This window comes from Anastrepha obliqua, chromosome 2, assembly GCF_027943255.1.
Source record: "Anastrepha obliqua isolate idAnaObli1 chromosome 2, idAnaObli1_1.0, whole genome shotgun sequence".
NCBI classification, from domain to species: Eukaryota; Metazoa; Arthropoda; class Insecta; order Diptera; family Tephritidae; genus Anastrepha; species Anastrepha obliqua.
The window spans coordinates 34,620,477-34,639,631 of record NC_072893.1 but is presented as its reverse complement, the minus strand read 5'-3'; the positions used below and the strand labels follow the sequence as shown (position 1 = coordinate 34,639,631).

General features: G+C 34.2%; 1 protein-coding gene across 2 annotated transcripts in view; it reads right to left on the bottom strand.

Moving 5' to 3' along the window:
- Positions 1-933: 933 nt before the first annotated feature.
- Positions 934-19,155, bottom strand: part of LOC129239433 (myotubularin-related protein 4) — a 56,203-nt gene continuing 37,981 nt past the window's right edge. The window contains exons 3-14 of one of the 2 annotated variants that reach the window (XM_054874908.1): positions 18,969-19,133; positions 18,774-18,900; positions 18,599-18,704; positions 16,889-17,430; positions 16,556-16,815; positions 15,881-16,479; positions 15,649-15,805; positions 15,382-15,489; positions 10,037-10,417; positions 6,871-7,073; positions 3,469-3,592; positions 934-2,115 (exon numbers count right to left, since the gene is read on the bottom strand). In XM_054874908.1, the coding sequence (XP_054730883.1) occupies positions 1,699-2,115; positions 3,469-3,592; positions 6,871-7,073; positions 10,037-10,417; positions 15,382-15,489; positions 15,649-15,805; positions 15,881-16,479; positions 16,556-16,815; positions 16,889-17,430; positions 18,599-18,704; positions 18,774-18,900; positions 18,969-19,133 (3,189 nt within the window). In that variant the 3' untranslated portion in view covers positions 934-1,698. The remainder of the gene's footprint in view (positions 2,116-3,468; positions 3,593-6,870; positions 7,074-10,036; positions 10,418-15,381; positions 15,490-15,648; positions 15,806-15,880; positions 16,480-16,555; positions 16,816-16,888; positions 17,431-18,598; positions 18,705-18,773; positions 18,901-18,968; positions 19,134-19,155) is intronic. The other variant, XM_054874909.1, reaches the window with a different exon arrangement.

Sequence of the window (19,155 nt, the reverse complement as noted above, 5' to 3'; positions counted from 1 at the left end):
AGAAATACACTCGGACGTTTGCCATTGCCTACCGAGGGGCGACCGCCAGTTTTACGGTGACAAATTTTTCACAGTCAAAATTAACCTTCAACGAAACAGTTCGTTGCTTCATTATAGCTAAGAGATAGGACAAGCTTATTGAAACACCTACATTTATTTTTATAAATCTTTAACCAAACTTTTCCAAAAGTTATTATCTTAATACGGTTTCCAAAAAGTTTTGTCAATTGTTTTGCACCCTTCTCAATCACATAACCTATAAAATCAAGTTCGATTCGTATTGCATTTGCATTCAGTTTTATTTTGTTATAAGCAATAATTATAAATTTATTTCATAATTAAAACTCCTAATCGTACATAGTTACATTCAATTGTGTTCAATATAGGGATCAAGGGATCAAAGTTTAAACATAACCATTATAATATAATATGCACTTACAAAGAGTCAAATATTGTAAATTACACATTTTTATAATTAAATTTATTAGTATGTGAAAACGCGCAGCATCTAGTTGCTTGTTTCGTTTTAAATAAATACACGTTCAATTTTTTCGACAAGGTGATGTATTTCATTTTTGGTTTATGAATTGTTTTATTTTTAATTTTTTTTAAACGCATTTTTATTTTTATTTTTATGCTCCATGCCATTTTGTTGTGGTAGGCTTTGGTTGTGTTAAAAGGAAAAATAAAATTGCAAAACAAAAATTTAGAAATACTTTTTTTGCCATTTTTCCAATAGATTACTATGTAAGAAAAATTTAATTGAACATAAAACATACATACTGGGAGGAAATATTGATATACACGTTATTAGTCTCTTTTACATGGACATTTATATTCTTTGAACTTATACTTATTTAAGTATAATAATCTTTCATTATGTTTTGAAGTTAAACGAAATATATGATTATAAAAAAAAAACAAGAAGAAGTCTTTTTTAATGTTCTTTCAATTTTATTTGCTATTTTTTTTTAACAAATTCGCTTTTAATTTCGTTTTGAACAGCATAAATCAATTTTGTCTTAAACATTTTACGAACAATTTACATTTGTAAATTTATAAAGTTATGCATACATATACAATATAAAGCAAAGTGTCTAATTTTTACTAATTTTGCTCTCCAAATTAACATTTCTGCAGAAATGTATGTATAAACATACACATACAGAAGGATTTGTAATTTACTACCTAGACTTTTTTCAGAAAAACTTATTGCGTTAACATTATTTTTACTTCAATAATTATTTAACACAATACAGTTACGTAAACTGATTTTTTTTATGTTAAATTTCGTTTTCAAAATTACCAAAATGGAAATACATACAACTGCTTGATAGTTGTTACGCATTTCTATTTTCTTCACAGTTAGCAAAGAAAATGCAAATAACTAAAGTGTAAGATAAGAAAGAAAAAAAGTTGAGAATTTAAAATACAAGCACGCGTTAAGCAATAAAATCCACACTTGTCTAGGCACGATGGCAACAACGTTGCCGACAGTCTGGCAGCACAGTCTCTCTCGCGTTCGTTTTCCAAATGTTACTAATGTGTAACAGCATTCGCTGTTAAGCTGCTACACTCGCAATTAACAGCATGTTAGAGGTCTCTTATAAGAATGTTCATTAAAATTTAATTTCTGCTACGAAATGAAACAAAATGATTTTTACTTGCTCATCATGCAATGCGACTGCAAGGCAAATATTAATTTGCAACACTTGCTGCAATATTTTTGTTCGCCGCCATCAACATGTGCGACATGCTGTTACTTTCGATTTGTGTGCTTGTAGCTGCGGCTGCAGCGGCTACAGTAGCGCTAGCGGCTACTGCTGCATTTTGTCTTTGTTGCTGCTGCTGTTGTAGCATAGCAGCCGCTGTTATAGGTATTGGAGGCGCTGTCATAATCAACGTACTTGATGCAGGTGTAGTTGTAGTTGCGACTGCAACTGGGATTGCAGGCGCTGTGCTGGTAACTGTAGGCACCACAATATTGGGCAAGTTCTTTGAGGCTCCACCGCTAGGCGCGTAGACATTAGTTGCCGATGTAGTATTTGCAGAGGTGCTGGTGGTTGTGGTTGTATAATTTGGCATATTGGTTGTAATAACCGAACGGCTCTGTTGCTGAAAGTACAAAATAAATAAAAGAAAAATATTTTAATAAGAGAGAAAAGCAAAGAAAACGCAACATTGAAATAGGCTTAAGTTTATTATTATTTTAAGTTTATTTCGAACCCTGAAAAGGGTTTTTGAAATGCTATGATGGGCTTAACTTGAGATTAAATTAAAACTAAAATACTATTTTTTCTATTTCGCAATAATAAATTAATACATTTTTATTTATAGAAGAAATTTTGGGTTTAGTTTTTGCATATAAAATAAAACTGAATTTGTTAGTTAATTTTTTTTTGTCAGATAACAAAACTGTTATACAAGACATATATTTTTTCGTGCTTTGGTCTGAAAACTAGCTATAAGTCCAACCAGGGTATGAAAATATTTAATTATTATTTTAATACATGGCATATGTACAGCTGTGTTCAAAATAATATAAGCGCGACGAGTTACCAAGTTTTGACTTGTTTTCTTATAAAAAAGTATAGTGCGTTCTACAACAAAAACCATATAACTCAAAGCACCAACTTTGCACAGAATTCACAAAAATTTAATAAATTAAAAAAAAAATTGTCATTAAAATTTTCAACTTTTTATTCAGAACAAAGTTTTACCCAGAAAAATTCTGGGTATGCAGTTTTATAGCCCAATAAAATCAGTATAACAAAGTGTAGATTCGATTTAAATTTATTTGAGATTTGCACTCCGACCTCCTGGTCTTTTGCGCACTCTATTCATCACAGAACTACATCCAGACTCCGTTCCCTTATTAAACGTAAGATAGAGCTGAGTTGGGCTAGGCGTACGTGCCTTTCTTCTAGCTGCGAGTGGCCCAAATGTCTCAACTTGTTCCGCGCTATAGCACTGCATTAAAGAAGGCGGGTTGGAGTGTTCTGTGATTGGTCGCAGAAACGACAAGTATCAGTGGACCATATCCCGACCATGTTACAAATGGCTGTGCAGTCTGCAATGACCTGTGAGAATGCCCGTGAACATGAAAAAAATCTTTATTCTGACCTTAACGCGCTTCTTTGCTTGCTTATATACTGCAGCTATCTAATTCACATGTGTCAAATATGATTGACGTACGACGCGCCACATTGTACTTTGTTATATTAATGGGCTATAAAATTGCATTCCCAGTTTTTTTCTTAAATATTCCGTCTAAGTGGAAGTAGTAATTTTTCAAGTTGATACCTACAGTAAATGCATTTTCCAATTTATCAGTTATACAATCACGCCTAAGTCAAGAAAAATTCGTATTAAAATGTGAGTTACTATGATTGAGATACACTTCAAAAGCGTGGCCACTGAAGTATATATCTTTATTCGTTGATTCGTTTTAGTATTTGCAATATTTACCTGTATTCTCGTAGTTACGGCATGGTAACAAGGTCCACACAATCTCACGGGATTGAAAAGTTTTGCATCAGGTAGTGGTGCCCAAAACTCTGAACAGTCGGCACAAAATATCTGCCCACACGAACTAAATAGAGGAAAAGGAATATTAATTTGGTACAGAGAAATAAAAGATAAATAAATACATACATATACAAGTATTTAAAAAAAGCAATAAAAATTTTAAAAATCCATGAAATGTATGGAAGCGTTGTTGGCATATTCATAGTCAAAATGAACCTGGATTTAATAATGTTTTCGTATTGGCTATTTAAGAGATTAATGCATGTTCCATTAAGGTGGAGCAGGCCCAATGCAGGCTGGCTTTGCTTCGGTAACTGTCAAAATAAAATTTAACAATACTAAAATAAATGATATTAGACCAAACGTTAGCTTTGCTTGAAGTACGGCGAAGTCTCAAATAGCTCAATGTTCTATTTGCAGCACTTTTGAAATTAGGAGTTGAACACTCCTGTTTTTCATTTAATTGGTTTAGCTTCCTTTGCGAGTTTTAGGTAGATTAGAGAGGTTGTTTATTTACATTTAGGTTAGGTTATGTATATCTGGTTGATCTGAATAGATCTCACGTATGTAGACTACAATGGTCCGTAGTGTTACCAGTGTTGTTGGAGTCGTTTAAAACAATGTTCGTGATGCATGTCTTGGAGAGTTTTAAGAAACAGTTAAAACTTTTTGTCAGCAAGATTCTTCAGAGATGAAAAGTATACCGATCTCAGGCTCTTGTATCGAGTTCTGCTTAGAGCAGGACAGCGGCAAAGGAGGCATTATGTGAATAAGAAAAATGTTTGAAGAAAATTTAATAAAGGGTTAGGGGTAGTCAGAATTTTCAAAAAAATGTATTTTTTTTTTGCATTTTCTTAAAGTGTAATATCTTAAAAATATTTGAAGTGAATCCGACAAATACTTTTCGAGTTATTCAACAATTAACAAAGGACGCGCGTGCGCTCCGGAGCGTTCGAGAGCAAGTAGCAAAACTTTAAATGTGTCTTTTTCAAAACTATGTTTTTTGAACTGGTGATCACTGTAACTTAAAAACCGCTTGGTAGATTTCAATTAAATTTATACTGCTTTTGAAAAACATAAAAAACTCGTGCCTGCTCGAAGAATTTTTTTTTTAAATTTCGATTTTTTTAAACAACTAATTGTTGGGGGTTTTCTCGAAAATCTGAAAAATATTTTCTGACGCCCCCATATTGTTAATTTTGGGAAAAAAGCTTCAATCAGGCACGAGTCTATCTATTAATAAAACTAATTTCTCTTGTCCCATTGATTTTAGTTGAATCTCCTAGGAATTGTGATGATCACCGCAAGGGACTTCTGGAGAAACGGACTCTACACAAACAGCGATAACTTTTTTTTTTTGAAATTTTGTTAAAGTCAATTTGCTAAAGTTATTTTTGTATTTTCGGGCCTCTGACTACCCCTAACCCCATAAATGCCATTGAATAGCATACATATATGTATATTTCATTCCTAAATTCTTCCTTGCCTCTAACAAGCTTGCGCAAAGCTGAAAGTGCCCATGTTTTTGTCGATATAAATATAATTCGCGCACCCAGAACTTTCATCGTTGGTGTGATTGGCTTCTTATTTTGTACATTTTTACTATTAAAAGAAAAATTTGCAATATGTTTTCACAGCTTCTAGCTGTCATTGTGATTCAAAAATGTATTATGTATCTTTTTACAAATCATCTGATGACAGTATTCCTAGCCATATCAGTTTTCAAAGCCAGACAAAGCGAATACAGCAAACAAAGCCAGCCTGTATGCGACCAGCATCTTTAGCTTAATTTTGAATACAAAAGTACCTCACAAGTACCGACAATTTTAGCGGCCAACGCACAAACTTTTTAAGCATTCAACATACATTTCTTCCAAGGCAGATAGAAATAATTAAATATAAGTATATACAAGGTTGTCCAATAGGTGCGCTTCAACTTTTTTCCGATAGGGAGGGCGAACGACGCAATATTTTTTATTTTTCGCTTGTCATTTGTAAACTTCATTAGTATACATTTCATCATGGAACGCTACACACTTGAGCAATGATTGCAAATAGTGCAAATTTTTTATGAAAATAATCGTTCTGTTGCTGCTACTTTAAGAGCATTACGGCCATTTTACGGTCCACTTAACAAGCCGTCCCGTTTTGGGGTTATGTGAAGTCATTGGTCTACAGTAACAAGCCGGCGACAATTTGTGAGCTCAGAGCCAATATTGAACGCGAAATTGCTGGAATTTCGGCCGATTTATGCAAAAGAGTGGTCGAAAATTGGGTTCAACGATTGGACTTCGTAAAACGTACACGCGGTGGTCATGCAAAAGAAATCGAATTTCATACTTAAATGTATATGTTCAAACTCGATAATAAAAAAAATTAGTTAAAAAAGTCAAACCGTTTGTGTTTTATTCAAAAAAGTTCAAAAGTTGAAGCGCTCTTACTGAAAAACCCTATACATATGTATATTCCAAAAAGGGAAGTGAAAGTAAACAATTAAGAGGTTACATGCGTCCAGAATTTTCAAAATATCGTTTTTTTCGATATTTCAAAAGTATGGTATCTGAAGAATATACTGTGAAATTTTCATGTGGAAATTTCCAATATTATATATTAGCTTCTACAGCCCATTAACTAGGTGGAGACCGGTGCACGCGCTCCTGTACCTCAAACTTTAAACTCGTTTTTCTCGAAACTACTTTTTGCGGCACGGTCTGCATGATAACTCATACAGTTTTTAATATTTTTTTATTTTATTTTTTTAATTCGAAAGTGTCTTCTCTATAGATTTGATTTTTGATATTTGTATTAAAAAATTTTATTAACATAATTAAAGTGTGACATTTGTGACGTAAAACGCATACTTTTTTTTTAAATGCCGTAAATTGCCAAATTTTTTGAAATTCAAAAATTCGACACAACAGTCTATCTACAACTTTATTTTACAAGATTTTTTTACTTTTTACAGTTCCATCAACATTTCAAGGAGATATGATGCAGACCGTTGAGCAACTGTTTTTTCATTGTACTTTGGGTCACATATATATATACTAATTTTTGTAAAGAAAAATTAAAATACATTTTTTTATAAAGTTTAAGTACTAAGAAACAATGCATACAATTTTTTTTATTAATTTCTATTATTATCCTTTCTTTTAGCGCATTTTTGACGCTGCTGGACGTATGTAACCTCTTAATTCATAGTCAATAAACCAAAAATATTTTGTTATTAACAGATGAATAATGCAAACAGTAAGAAATTATTATTTTTAAATTCGAAATAAGAATGAGAAAATTAAATTAAAAATGTATAATATTTTTTCTCAAGTGTTTTGACTTTCGCACCGGCAATGATGTCTTCGTCGGCCTATCCAGAATTCGACTTGACAGCTGGTGCAGCGTTTCACAGCATGATCGGGGACCCAGAGGACACTTGTGGTGCTTGGTTGTTGTATGGAGGAACTAGCGCTAGAAGAGGGAGCACTGCGATCTTCAACTGCCTCCCAAGAGCATATCGAAGCATTCTCAATATTATCCATAGCTGAACACTGGAAAATAATAAGTTGAAAAATACGAGTTATTACTAGGTAGCACATATACATATGTATGTTTGTATGTATAAACAAGTGCATATTTAGTCTTACAACCAAGAATTAGCACAAAAAAAGAATTGAAATTTTAAACTGTAAGGGAGTCAATAGAGGCGAAGTGCACATGCGGTTAGCGACATTTTTCAAAAACAAAAAAGAAGTTAGCGCAGAAAAAACGTACAAGAATTCCAACAAGTTAAGTGCACTCGTGTAATACATTTTTGCGAGATAAGTATTTTGCAAAGCAAACAACAGCAACAACAGCAAAGTTAGTTTGGTTCAGGAGCGACAGCGAGAACAAACGAGCGAAAAAATGCAAAAACCGCCCAAACAATCAAGCAGCATTTATTGCAACAATTCAATAAAAGTTTTTCGCAAAAAATAGCATATCGATTGGTTTACAAAGGAAGGTGTGGAACCTTTTTTAAGTTAAAAAGTTATTTTTATATATAAAAAAAAACATTTTTTCACCCAAAAATTAAAATCACGAACAATTCAAGAACATGAAACAGTATTATATTTTTTGTTTTGGCTTGGTATTATATAGGTATAACCTTCATATTTATTAATTTGTATGTCTGAAATCGGGTTGAATACTTTTTCAGAACAAAGTTTCATGATTTTATTCATTACCTGATTTTAGTAATTCAAAATTGTTGGAAAATTCGAGATTTGTTTAAATGAGAGCTCTGCTTGTTATACATACTTGTAAACATTGAATTTGATCTTGATTTTGAATTAGAACGTGTATTTCTGTTCTATGAAATGAAAATACTTGGGTTTTCTTTAAGCAACTTAGTGCAACTGTTACTTTTGAACAAAGAACAAAGTTGTAATTTGAAATGGTAGAGGCCGGTCAACAGACACGCACCATCTTGCGATATGCTGCAGTGCTCAATTTGTAGTACATCTGCATTGTGAAAAACTAATTAACTATAATCTTATATGAAGTAAAAACTTCTCGAAATTTTTTCGCCTTATTTCAACGATGGATGCCAAATAGTTTTCGAATCAATTTTCAATTCCTTAGCAAAGGGACAATTGCTCTAAAGCTGGTCCGATTTGGACCACTTGTATTATATTGAATACCTTTTCTCTATTTAAGACGAATTTTCTCTCTTTTAACTTTTTTTTTTTGAACGCTGTAAGCCACACCTGGCTTCACCGCAGGAGAAACAGAAAGAACTTTTTTTTAAGCTTCTTAGATACATAAAGTTCACAGAAGATATTTACCGGAAAATCTATAATATATAGCTTCAAAATTTGTATACCTTGCGTCGGCAAGACTTTTACTGTTTGCTCTTATGAAAAGGAGCGATACAGGATTACTAAATTTATTAAATTTCTTAAACTTTTAACAAAAAAAAAATAATAATTTATTGCCGATTGTTCCGTTCATGGTGATAGGAGAGTATTGGTTCTCGCGGACTATTCCGCTCTTAGTGATGAGAGAGAGTTTTTGTTCGCGGATTATTCCGTCGAATGATGCAAAAGGGTTAACAGATGGTCAGGGAGTGGTTAAGTTTTGTTATTTTCATTCAATTTAATTCAATTCAATTTTAATTATGATTTTTATTCCTTAAACGCGAAATGCTAAAATGTTTCTTTATCAGCAAAACTATGTTATAAATGAAACGATTCAATTGCATGGAAAAAATAAATTGGAAAGAAAGACAGAGGCTTTTAGTTTAAGGGGACTCGGTGGTCTAGAAATTAAAAAAAATCGATTTTTTGTTTTTTTTCGATAGTATAGTATCTTAATAATATGCTGTGAAATTTCATGCGGAAATTACCAATATTCTAGCTTGTACAGCCCATTAACTAGGTAGAGAGCGATCCGCGCGCTCCTGTACCTCAAACTTTAACCCTTAGAGTACGGAGTGGGGGACTCTAGGTCCCCCAGGATAAGTTTTTCTTTAATAACTTGTAAATAATTTCTTTCTCTCTTTTTCCCCTTAGGTAGTCGAGTTTTATTTTAAATCCTATATAAAAACTTATCGTTTTTTAATTTACTAACAGTCTTTGTAATATTAATATGCCAACTTATAAACAAAACGAAAAAATTTTTGTGTGGGGGACTTTAGTGACCCCACTCCGTCCTTTATGCTATCAGTATTCTAAGGGTTAAACTCATTTATATCGAAACTACTTTTTCGGCCTGGTGTTGTCAAAACAAAAAAAAAGAAACTATTCAAGCGAATCGTCTACAATTTTAATATGTTGTTCACAACATCAATGGCTATCGCTCGTACTAGAATCATATTATTATTTCAATTATTTCGTATTTTTTGATAAAAAAAACTGAAAAAAACCGGATTTTAAGAGTGTCAAATACAAAACCCGCCATTTTGTAAATTTCTTTTATTCTACATAGTACGGGACATAGCTACAGTCATACTGATTAATATTTTTTTTGTGTTTTAGATATATAGAAGAGCCAAAAGAGGACAACACCGTCCAGGTACAATTTTTCGGGAGGCTCAACTTCAGCGCCATTTTTTAAATTATTAAAATTAAAGGGATGTCGTAAAGAGAACAGCGGTTAACAGAGTAAGATTTAAATGTTTTGTTGAAGCCCTATGTTCCCAAGTGGAATAATAAAGGAATAAAAATATAAAAATTTAATTTTTTTTTCATTTTTGTATGTAAAAGGAGTCAAATAAAAAGCCCAAAAATTTAAATATCGTTTTTCATTTTTATTTGTAAAAAACAAATTCTTGAAAATATCCTAAAGCTCTAGACCACCGGGACCCCTTAAGTTTAAGTTTTCGTCAATACTGTATGTATAAAACTGCAAAATACTGATTATTCTATATCGATATACTATTTCATTATTGCGATAAGCAAGTAACCGCCATAGACGGTACACCAAGTTTTTAAACAATGTAAGGAAAATCAAAAAACCAAATTCACAAACTAACCGCCGACAAGGAACTATTGCTATCACCGCAATCGCAACTACAATTGCGAATTAGTGTCGTCACTGCGACGTCATTATCGTCGTCTGTCAGCAAATCATCTTCGTTGCTATAGCAAAGGCTACAACTGAAACTGTGATGGCGTCTACGCTGGTTGTAACTGTTTTGGCAATGGCAATGACAATAACGATAACGGGAGAGCAGTCGATAATGGTGGTCGAGCGTGGTGTTGTAACGTTGCAAACGATGATGTAGCTTGTGGGGTCGTTGTTGTCGCATTTGCTGTTGTTGCAGTAGTTTGCACTTCTTACACGATCTAGCACTTAAGAGTTGGCATCTGGTACGTTCAAATATTTTACGTCTGCTAACTAACAGCTCATCTACCTTGATTGGGTGTAGTAGATAGAAGTATGTACTAATATATGCACATATTTATACATATGCAACTACATATGTATATGTATACAGTCAACATGAAAAGAAAGTGTACACCACATATTGACAAGTTGTTCCTATTCATTCATTTAAAAACACAGTTCATACTACAACAAATACCAGGTAAAACAAAGTTTCAAACTTTGTATAAAATGTCTAAGAATTCGCCGAATTTTCTTCAGAATTTTAAACTTATTACTCTTTTTTTGGAAAAAATTTCAAATGCAATGTGCAATTTCATAGCTAATTAAATTTTCGTATAGTAGATTTTGTTTTCGGTTGCGATCTTTTGCATTTTCTCCATTTAACGCTTATTTCACTTTTTTATATAGAAGAAAACACCCAACACCGTCAGCAGAAAAAATTGTCAAAAATCAACACGATTTTCGAACAACTTGAAACTTGCACTTTATTGCACAAAAATTCAATGCCCCAAGTTTTTCTAAAAATTCTGAGCAAAAAGTTAAAAATTTTGATGAAAATTTGCTGACTTTTTACAAATTTGCTTTATGTGGCTTTAGTTGTAATATGAGCTATATAAAAAAAAAAAATTAAATTACAAAAAAAAAAAATAAATGAAACTACAAAATAAATAAATGTATAGTTAAAACTTATCAATATGTGGTGTACACTTTCTTTTGACGCTGACTGTATGTACACAAACCGAAAAAAGCATTGGCACACTTCATGAATAATATAAAAAGAAAAAACTACAAATATTGAATCACTTCGTATACTCTACAAAGACCTTACAAGTAGTTTCGGGAAACAGAAATCCATTATTTTCTCGGTAGATGGCTGTAGTGATCGATATCTCGTAAAGTATTGATCAAACAATTTAAAGTTTGTGTTCGTGGTGAAGTTGACATTTCACACTAAAAAATTGCTTTGCTGTGTTTTCTTTGTTCCATTCAGTAGTGAGTTACAGGGTGTGTTTGCTGTGTTTTCTTTGTTCCATTCAGTAGTGAGTTACAGGGTGTTACCAATGGAAGTCAACAAAAAGAATACCTGTACATTTATATTTTACAGTTTTTTTTTGTTAAAGGCGAAAATGTGTGAGTTTGTGAATGGTGTTTATGGTCCCGATACTGTTACAGCTTATTATGTGCAATTTTGGTTTCGTCGATTCCATCTAGGCATTTTTGATGTTAACGAAAATGTCGATAAAATCACAGAAACAATCGAAGTTGACCGTCATGTTAGTAGACGTAGCATTGCCCTTTACCTCTTGGTAAACCATTTGTGCAAAAATTTTAATCAAAAATAATGAATTTCCGCAAACTATAAGGTGAAGTCCAAAATAAACAAGACTGGCGTCATAAAAATGTTTTTGATAGCGCCATTTTTTTCATGAGTGCGTTGGATTACATCCCTAGCTGACTTTCAGTGAAGGCTTGGTGCCATTCGGTTCAGTGGAAGCGAAGTTATTGCGTCTGAAGTGTCAGTATGTTTGTGTCATCGGTACAAAAATTAGTTTCGAACAAAGAGCTAGTATCAAATTTTGTTTTAAAAAATCGGTAAAGCATTTACTGAAACATTTGATTTGATAAAAAAAGTTTATGGCGATGATTGTCTATCTCGTGCTAGAGTTCATGAGTGGTTTACACGTTTAAGAAATGGTTGTGAGGACATAAATTACAATAAACATACGGGCCGCCAAAAATCGGTAATAATAAAACTTCATCGAAATTGTTCGTAGTTTTATCAAAAATGAACCGAAATGATGGTTCAGATTCATGGAATCGGAGTTGAATATCTCTAAAACATCGATTTATCGCATTTTAACTGATCATTTGGGCTTACGAAAGGTCTGTGCACGTTTCATTCCGTAGAACCAAAAATTACTCAGAATTCAACATTCGAAAAACCTCATTAAAGAGGCGAGAAAAGACGGGAACTTCCTTTACAACATTGTAACTGGTGATGGATCGTGGTGTTTCCAACATGTACCTGAAATTAAGCGTCAAAGTGTCGGAATGGCAGGCCCAAGACGAGCCACCACCGTTTACACGACAGTCGGTTTTACGTTACCGAAACGACCCGGATTTATATCCGGCCAAGGACTGTCACTCCAGCAGCATTCCCCGTATGTAAATATAGGGAAAGTTTATGCTGCTACAACAACAACAACGAGCCACCACCCAAAAAATCGCGTTTGGAGAAGTCAAAAATCAAGTCGATGCTCATTTGTTTTTACGATTCCAAGGGAATTGTTCACAAGGAGTTCGTGCCAATGGGCCAAACCGTCCATGCAATTTTCTATCTTGGCGTTTTGAAGCGTTTGTTTAGGCATTTCTATTCTAGCGTTACCAGGATATGTTCATTTATACCAGTTGCTTCATCTATTTACCACTTGCTAATGGTTAGCGAAAAGAGGAGACCTATTAATTTGCATTAAAGCTTTCTACTCTACTGCGAGGTTGCCATAAGAGATTAATTATTGCTGCTCGATTTTCGATAATTATTCAAATACTTCTCTCATAATTATTTATGTAACGTATGCATGAACATATATATATGTATGACTTGCGGAAAAATATAATAATAAATATATTATATAATACAGCCACAGCTATTCACGACACTCAGTGCGCATCTTTTATCTTCCTACATACACTGTGCCAATACCTTTTTCGGTTTGTAAAGTAAAAAATGTAAGTAGATCAACGCTGGTGCAATAGTTTTAAGATTTGCATAGGAAGCCCGAAAAAATGTGGGGAGCATCTTTAAAGTGATGATAGTAAACTCAGAATATTGACTGCAAAATTTATGAATTTTAATTTAGGGTCAACACAATTTTTCGTTCTTATTAAAACTCCTGGGTTATTTTATATATGGTGGTCTAAAAAGAACAGGTTCATATTGATAGGCTGTGATGGTTATGATGTTTTGGTGACACCCGTTAAACTGTTTATTAATCAGTCGCTGATGCCAAATCACCATGGCAAGTTATTCGATTGAACAGCATATGCAGATGATAAAACTTTGCTATAAACGATTTGAGGGGATGGTTGGCTCTAGTGGAAAACGATGTCTGATTCCATACATAATGGTATGCATGGACTTTTCAAATAAAAAAATTAATTTTATTAATGCCACGCAAGGATTATTTTATCCTCTTTCGACTGGCCTTTATTGGAAAACCCCATCAAAACAAAATCTATGTTCAATGGATAATGAGAAAACCTACATTACATTTTTTAAGAGTTGGGACCCAGAGGTGGGGCACATGCGATTTTTTACTATCAATGGTTTTGTGCGTGACTACCATTCGTTAGGACCGAAACCCACTGTGGGCATGAACCAGCAAATGATAGAAAAGGATTTTTTGCTTTTTTAAACGATGGGCTCTCGCCATGAAAAAAAATGCTTCTCATATAAAAGACCATCTGCCAATCGGAGGCGGCATAAAACTACAGGTCCCGCCACCTCCATTTCTGTAACAATATCAAGATGCAGACAGCAAGTTGGAGGAGTAGCTCGGCCAAATACCCAATAAAGGGTATTCGTACAAATTATGAATAAATACATATTTATTTATACTAGAATCTATTCTTGAATTGGAGCTTGGGCGACTCCTGAAATTCGCGAACAGTACGTGCATCTTGAGTGACGCATATTTTCGCTAAAAAAAGGGCTCTGATCTGGTATCGCTATGGACCAAAATGATCTCTGCATGGCTTTGGCTAGCCAGTTTAACCTAACCTAGCCTAACATTGGCTGTTAATTTAATTAAGGGTTGCATGGGTTTCGTTGGTTCAAAAAATCGATTTATTTTTTTTTTGTTTATTAATTTCTACAACTTCTCAGGAATATTATCCTTAATTTTCAAGTCGATCCGAATAATAAATTCGGAAATACAGCCTTTGGAATGTGTGCGCTCCAAGCCACTTTTATTGTTACTCAAAACTTTAAGCGCGTTTTTTCGGAACCGTGTTTTCAAAGTCGGTTGTCAAATGTTCTCGAAAACTACTCAACCGATTTTGATGAATTTTTACACAGGTGTTCGAAATACAATTTACTCGTGCTTGAACGAAGGATTTTGTTCTTTTTTTCATTTAAAACTATTAAAAAAAAAAAAAACAAAATGTCAAGCAAATTTTACCGAAATTTTCTTTTTTTTTGCAAAAATGTCTGCCAAAACTCCAATTTTTACTTTTTTTTTCTTTCCTTCGTTCAAACACGAGTTTATGGTCTTAACTAAAACACTTATTTTTGTTTTTTCATGATGATGAGCCTGTCAGGAGTTATGTTTCCAACGCGGACGCACCTTTTTTTTAGAGGGGTCACCGAAAATGACGTCACAATGGAGGAGTTTTAATTTTTTTGTTTTGAAAATTTCAGAAATTATTATTTAAATATGTATGTATCTATAAGACATAAAAAAGTTTGAATAAAATAAATAATTTTTTACATAGAAACAAAAAATATTGAAAATAGGCCTTTTTTTACCCGACGAAACCCATGTAACCCCTTAAGAGCACCAAAGCAATTCAGGGTAATTTTCGAAAATACGTGATTATTAATGCTTTAAAATTGGAACACTACAAAATATTATTTTTAACTATCATTGAGTAATGCGATGTTGAATGCCAAAACAAACATCGAAACTATTTTCTTACAAACATGTCTGTGTTTCATCTAGTATTTAGTGTGTGCAAATCTAGTATTAAAAAATAGACATTTTTTTAAGAGTGAAGTATTTTTGATAAATTTTTTCGGTTGTACTATTATATATTTTGATTTTCAATCGACTGCCCGATATTTAAAAAATAAAACCTAGTAACATTTCGATTTGCATACGAAAAACGTCACCACTGTTTGCTATCCCACCCGATCAATGTTGATCATCTTGTTCTTTGCAGAGTGCAACTAAAGGTAAATATTATTAACTCCAGCTGTCAGTTCCTTACCTGTTCATCGTTGGCGTTTGTTTGTGCAACGTTACAGCTAGGACATATTTTCTTAAGTAATGCCATACGCATGTCATGAATTTCGCGCAACAATACATCCTCGCGCACCTAAAATCACAATGTTACAGAAAAAATTGTATTAATAAAAAATAAATATAATTATTTAGAATTTTTTAAATTTTTTTAATTTCGTTTAGCGACACAAAAAATTCCTGATAATTTGAATAAAATCACTCATTTAAATTTAAACATTGACCCTTTGCTTACCTTGTGTTCAAGCACAATTTGTTGTAGTCGCAGATTTTGTTCACTCAGCGCATGCGCCAATCCGTCTGGACAGGAAATTGTAATTTGTGGTCGTTCCTGTTGTGCGGGCGGTGTCATTGGCAAAGATCGTGCACCAGGCAGAGAAAACCGTGTTGTGCTAAATGGAATATAATAAAAATAAAAAAAACATGAAATTTTATAGTAAATGGAATTGATGCATGCATTTGCTTACCTTCCATTGGCTAGTTTTATGTTAATGCCATCGAAGTAGCGATTTGGATTGGAGTTTGACGATGAAGTGCGTCGTCGACGTTGTGTGGCTGCACCACCTACCATACCGATCTCCCCATGACCACCACCACTCATAGTTGCAAAACCAGTTGGTGTCGTCGGCAATGATACCCCGTTATTCGAGATTGTCTGGCATTTGCCACTTACAGATATTTCCAATTTTCGATGCTCTGGCAAAATGATGATGCTTTCATTCATGGAATCGCTGGAATGCGCATGAGTATTTGGAAATGGATCAGCAGCATCGTCGTCATCGATGTCGGGATCATCGATATCAGCTTCATTCCCGCTTTTATTGTCACAATTCCTATCTGGTGTGGTCGTAGTTGTTGCGAGGCTATTGTTGCTGTTTCTAATATTATTTAAGTTATTGAGTGAAGACGATGTAGAAGAGACGGAGGCATTACTAGATGAAGTTGACAAGATATTTGAACGATTCGAGGTGCTACTGACGCCATGAACTTTTGGTAAAATACTGTTTTGTACGCCATTGACGCCAATGCTATTTCCATTGGTATTACAGGTTGATGCAGTTTTGCGCTAAAATATGGTAATGTAATATTAAATATCATTTTATCTCACTTGAAAATATTCGCAATCAATCTAAACTGAATACCTCTTGTTTCAATAAAACATATGGAGAGGTTAAGCCAAGTTCCGTTTTGTCAGACGTTGTGGACAATCTTTCTGGCGAACCAAAACCATCGGCAACATCAATTTCTTTCGTGGCAAATGTTTTAATTTCGCTACAATCGTTATTTTGCCTTCTCTCTATCGGCACTAAGGTATCTGTGCTGGTATTGATCGAGCCATGCCAAATATTCTGCCGCTCATCTGCTACACTTGTAGCAGTACCGTCAACATCGTAGCTTACATCTAACATAGAAATGAAGTTCAGAATAAAATTAATACACGTTTGCGGTAGCTTAAAAGTTCCACTAATACTCACCACCTAAATTGACGCTCAACATCAGATCCTCGTTCATGCACTTCTTGTACATATCTAATTTGTTACCACCTCCCGAATCTCTAATCTCTGTGGCCACCAAAGCAGCATTCACATTCTCATTCTGACTCACACCATCCACCTCAGTGCCGTTATATGTAGTATTTTGAACATCAGTTATTTTATGCGTAATGTCAATTTCGTTTGAATTGAAAATGTTTGGCTCGGGCTCCTCCTCAAGTGGAGCACTGTTTGAACCCATTGACAACATATCGTTGCAGTTTTTAGATTTATCGTGCTGAAACATGTCTTCAATAGCATTTTCAACGTCCGTTACATTATCGTTCAGTTCTTTTCGTTCTTCCTTTGACAATTCGTCTATAGGTTTTCCACCGTTAAAGTAGTTTACCTTGTCCTGGTTATTTAGTTGCATGGTGAGATTTTGTATTTTTTGTATTGTATCATTTACGTTGTCTGGCGAATCTTCACGTTCGGATTGCGTATCCGCAATGGAGTTGTTTTCCGAATTCGTAGCCAAAGTTAAGCTAAAATAAAATATCAAATAAAGTATGTCTAAAATTTATGGAGATCATATGAAATATGTTGCTGTTGTTGTAGAAGCATACATTTTTCAAGCAGAAATCTTTGCGGTAGGAAAGGCTGCAGAAATGGCACTAGCAAGGACATCGAGAAACTCCAACATAAATATATACGTTGACAGTCAAGCGGCAATATGAAATTTCTTCTAAAAACGTTCTTAGGACTAGGGAAACCATAGAGAGACTAGCCGCAGACAGACGGTTACACATCTATTCGGTACACGGACTTAAAGGCATTGCAGGAAACGAAATTGTAGATGAGATTGCCAATTCGAACAAGAAAACAACATACTGAAACCTTTAAATACGGTATACAATGACTTCGCTGCGGACATGAAAACACGGATAGACAGGAGATGGAATAATCTAGCCACTTGTAATACCGCAAAAATCATGTGTACATAGAATACAGCCCTATCTAGAAAGGAAAGTAGAACTGTCGTAGGTATACTGACAGGCCAGTTTGTTAGCGGCACACGCATACAAGATGGGAATAGCAAACAATGATAGCTGCATATTTTATAATGAACTAGAAGTGAGGGAAACTCTCACCATCTTCTCATACCTTCTATGTTCTTGCCCTGCATTAGCTAGACCCGAATGAAATGTTTAGGTGCTCTACAATATGAGAGGTTAGAATGTCTCTTGGGGTTAGAGCTTCAGAGTTTACTTAGATTCGAAAAAGACGCAGTCTTATTACAAGAAGCCTATTACAAGAAAACGTAAGGGTCAAGCTCCATCTGGTACCACTAAGGACCAATAGGTCTACATATGTGATGGCTTTCATCCAGCCAAGCCAACCTAATCTAACCTAACTTGTAGACGCATAAATATTCCACATATATGTGTGGGGAATGCTGTTGGGCTGAGAGCCTTTGGCCGGATATGAATCTGGGTCGTTCCGGCAATGTACAACCGACTGCAGTGGGAACATAAGAAATATGTTCACGGTGATTGGTCAGCATTTTTTAATCCTCCTCCACTACTGGAAGTTAAGCTATTTTCTACTAGCTGACTTATATCCTTGCGATTACTAATCGACCATATAAAAACTTCTCTTATAAATTAAATGATCTGCATACACAGAGTAGAACAGCAGGATAGTATAGCTTACTTCGGTTCCACAGTCATGTTTGGGTCGCTCGAACGACGTGATATTCCACTTTGCATAATGTTCGCTGAGATTAAATCACCATATGAACGTGTTTTTGTCATAGGACCTTGAATAGATATATTTTTGTTTTACAATTTATACGTAAAATTATGATAAAATAGCAGAAAAAACTTACTGATCGATCCCTGCACACTTTCGTTACTATTATTAGGAAAATCAATGCTATTTTGATTACCCAAGCTGCCCAAATAAACATCAGTCCATAGGTATAAGTCTCTTACATGATGCGCAGGCCAAATTACCTATGTGGAAAGAGATATAGGAATTTTATTCAAAGCATATGCATTTAAGTATTCATATTTGAATTTACCGCATCTCTGTTTTGTAAGTATAGTGGATTTTTATACATTGGGCCTGAAAGAAAAGGCCATACTGAGTATGTACGCTCAAATACTGACTTTTCCAATCGCTCCTTGTAGGTGTTGCACAGAAAGGTACCAAATAGACATGAATGCGAATGTTGTGCTAATTTTATCTGAAATAGGAGATAATATCAT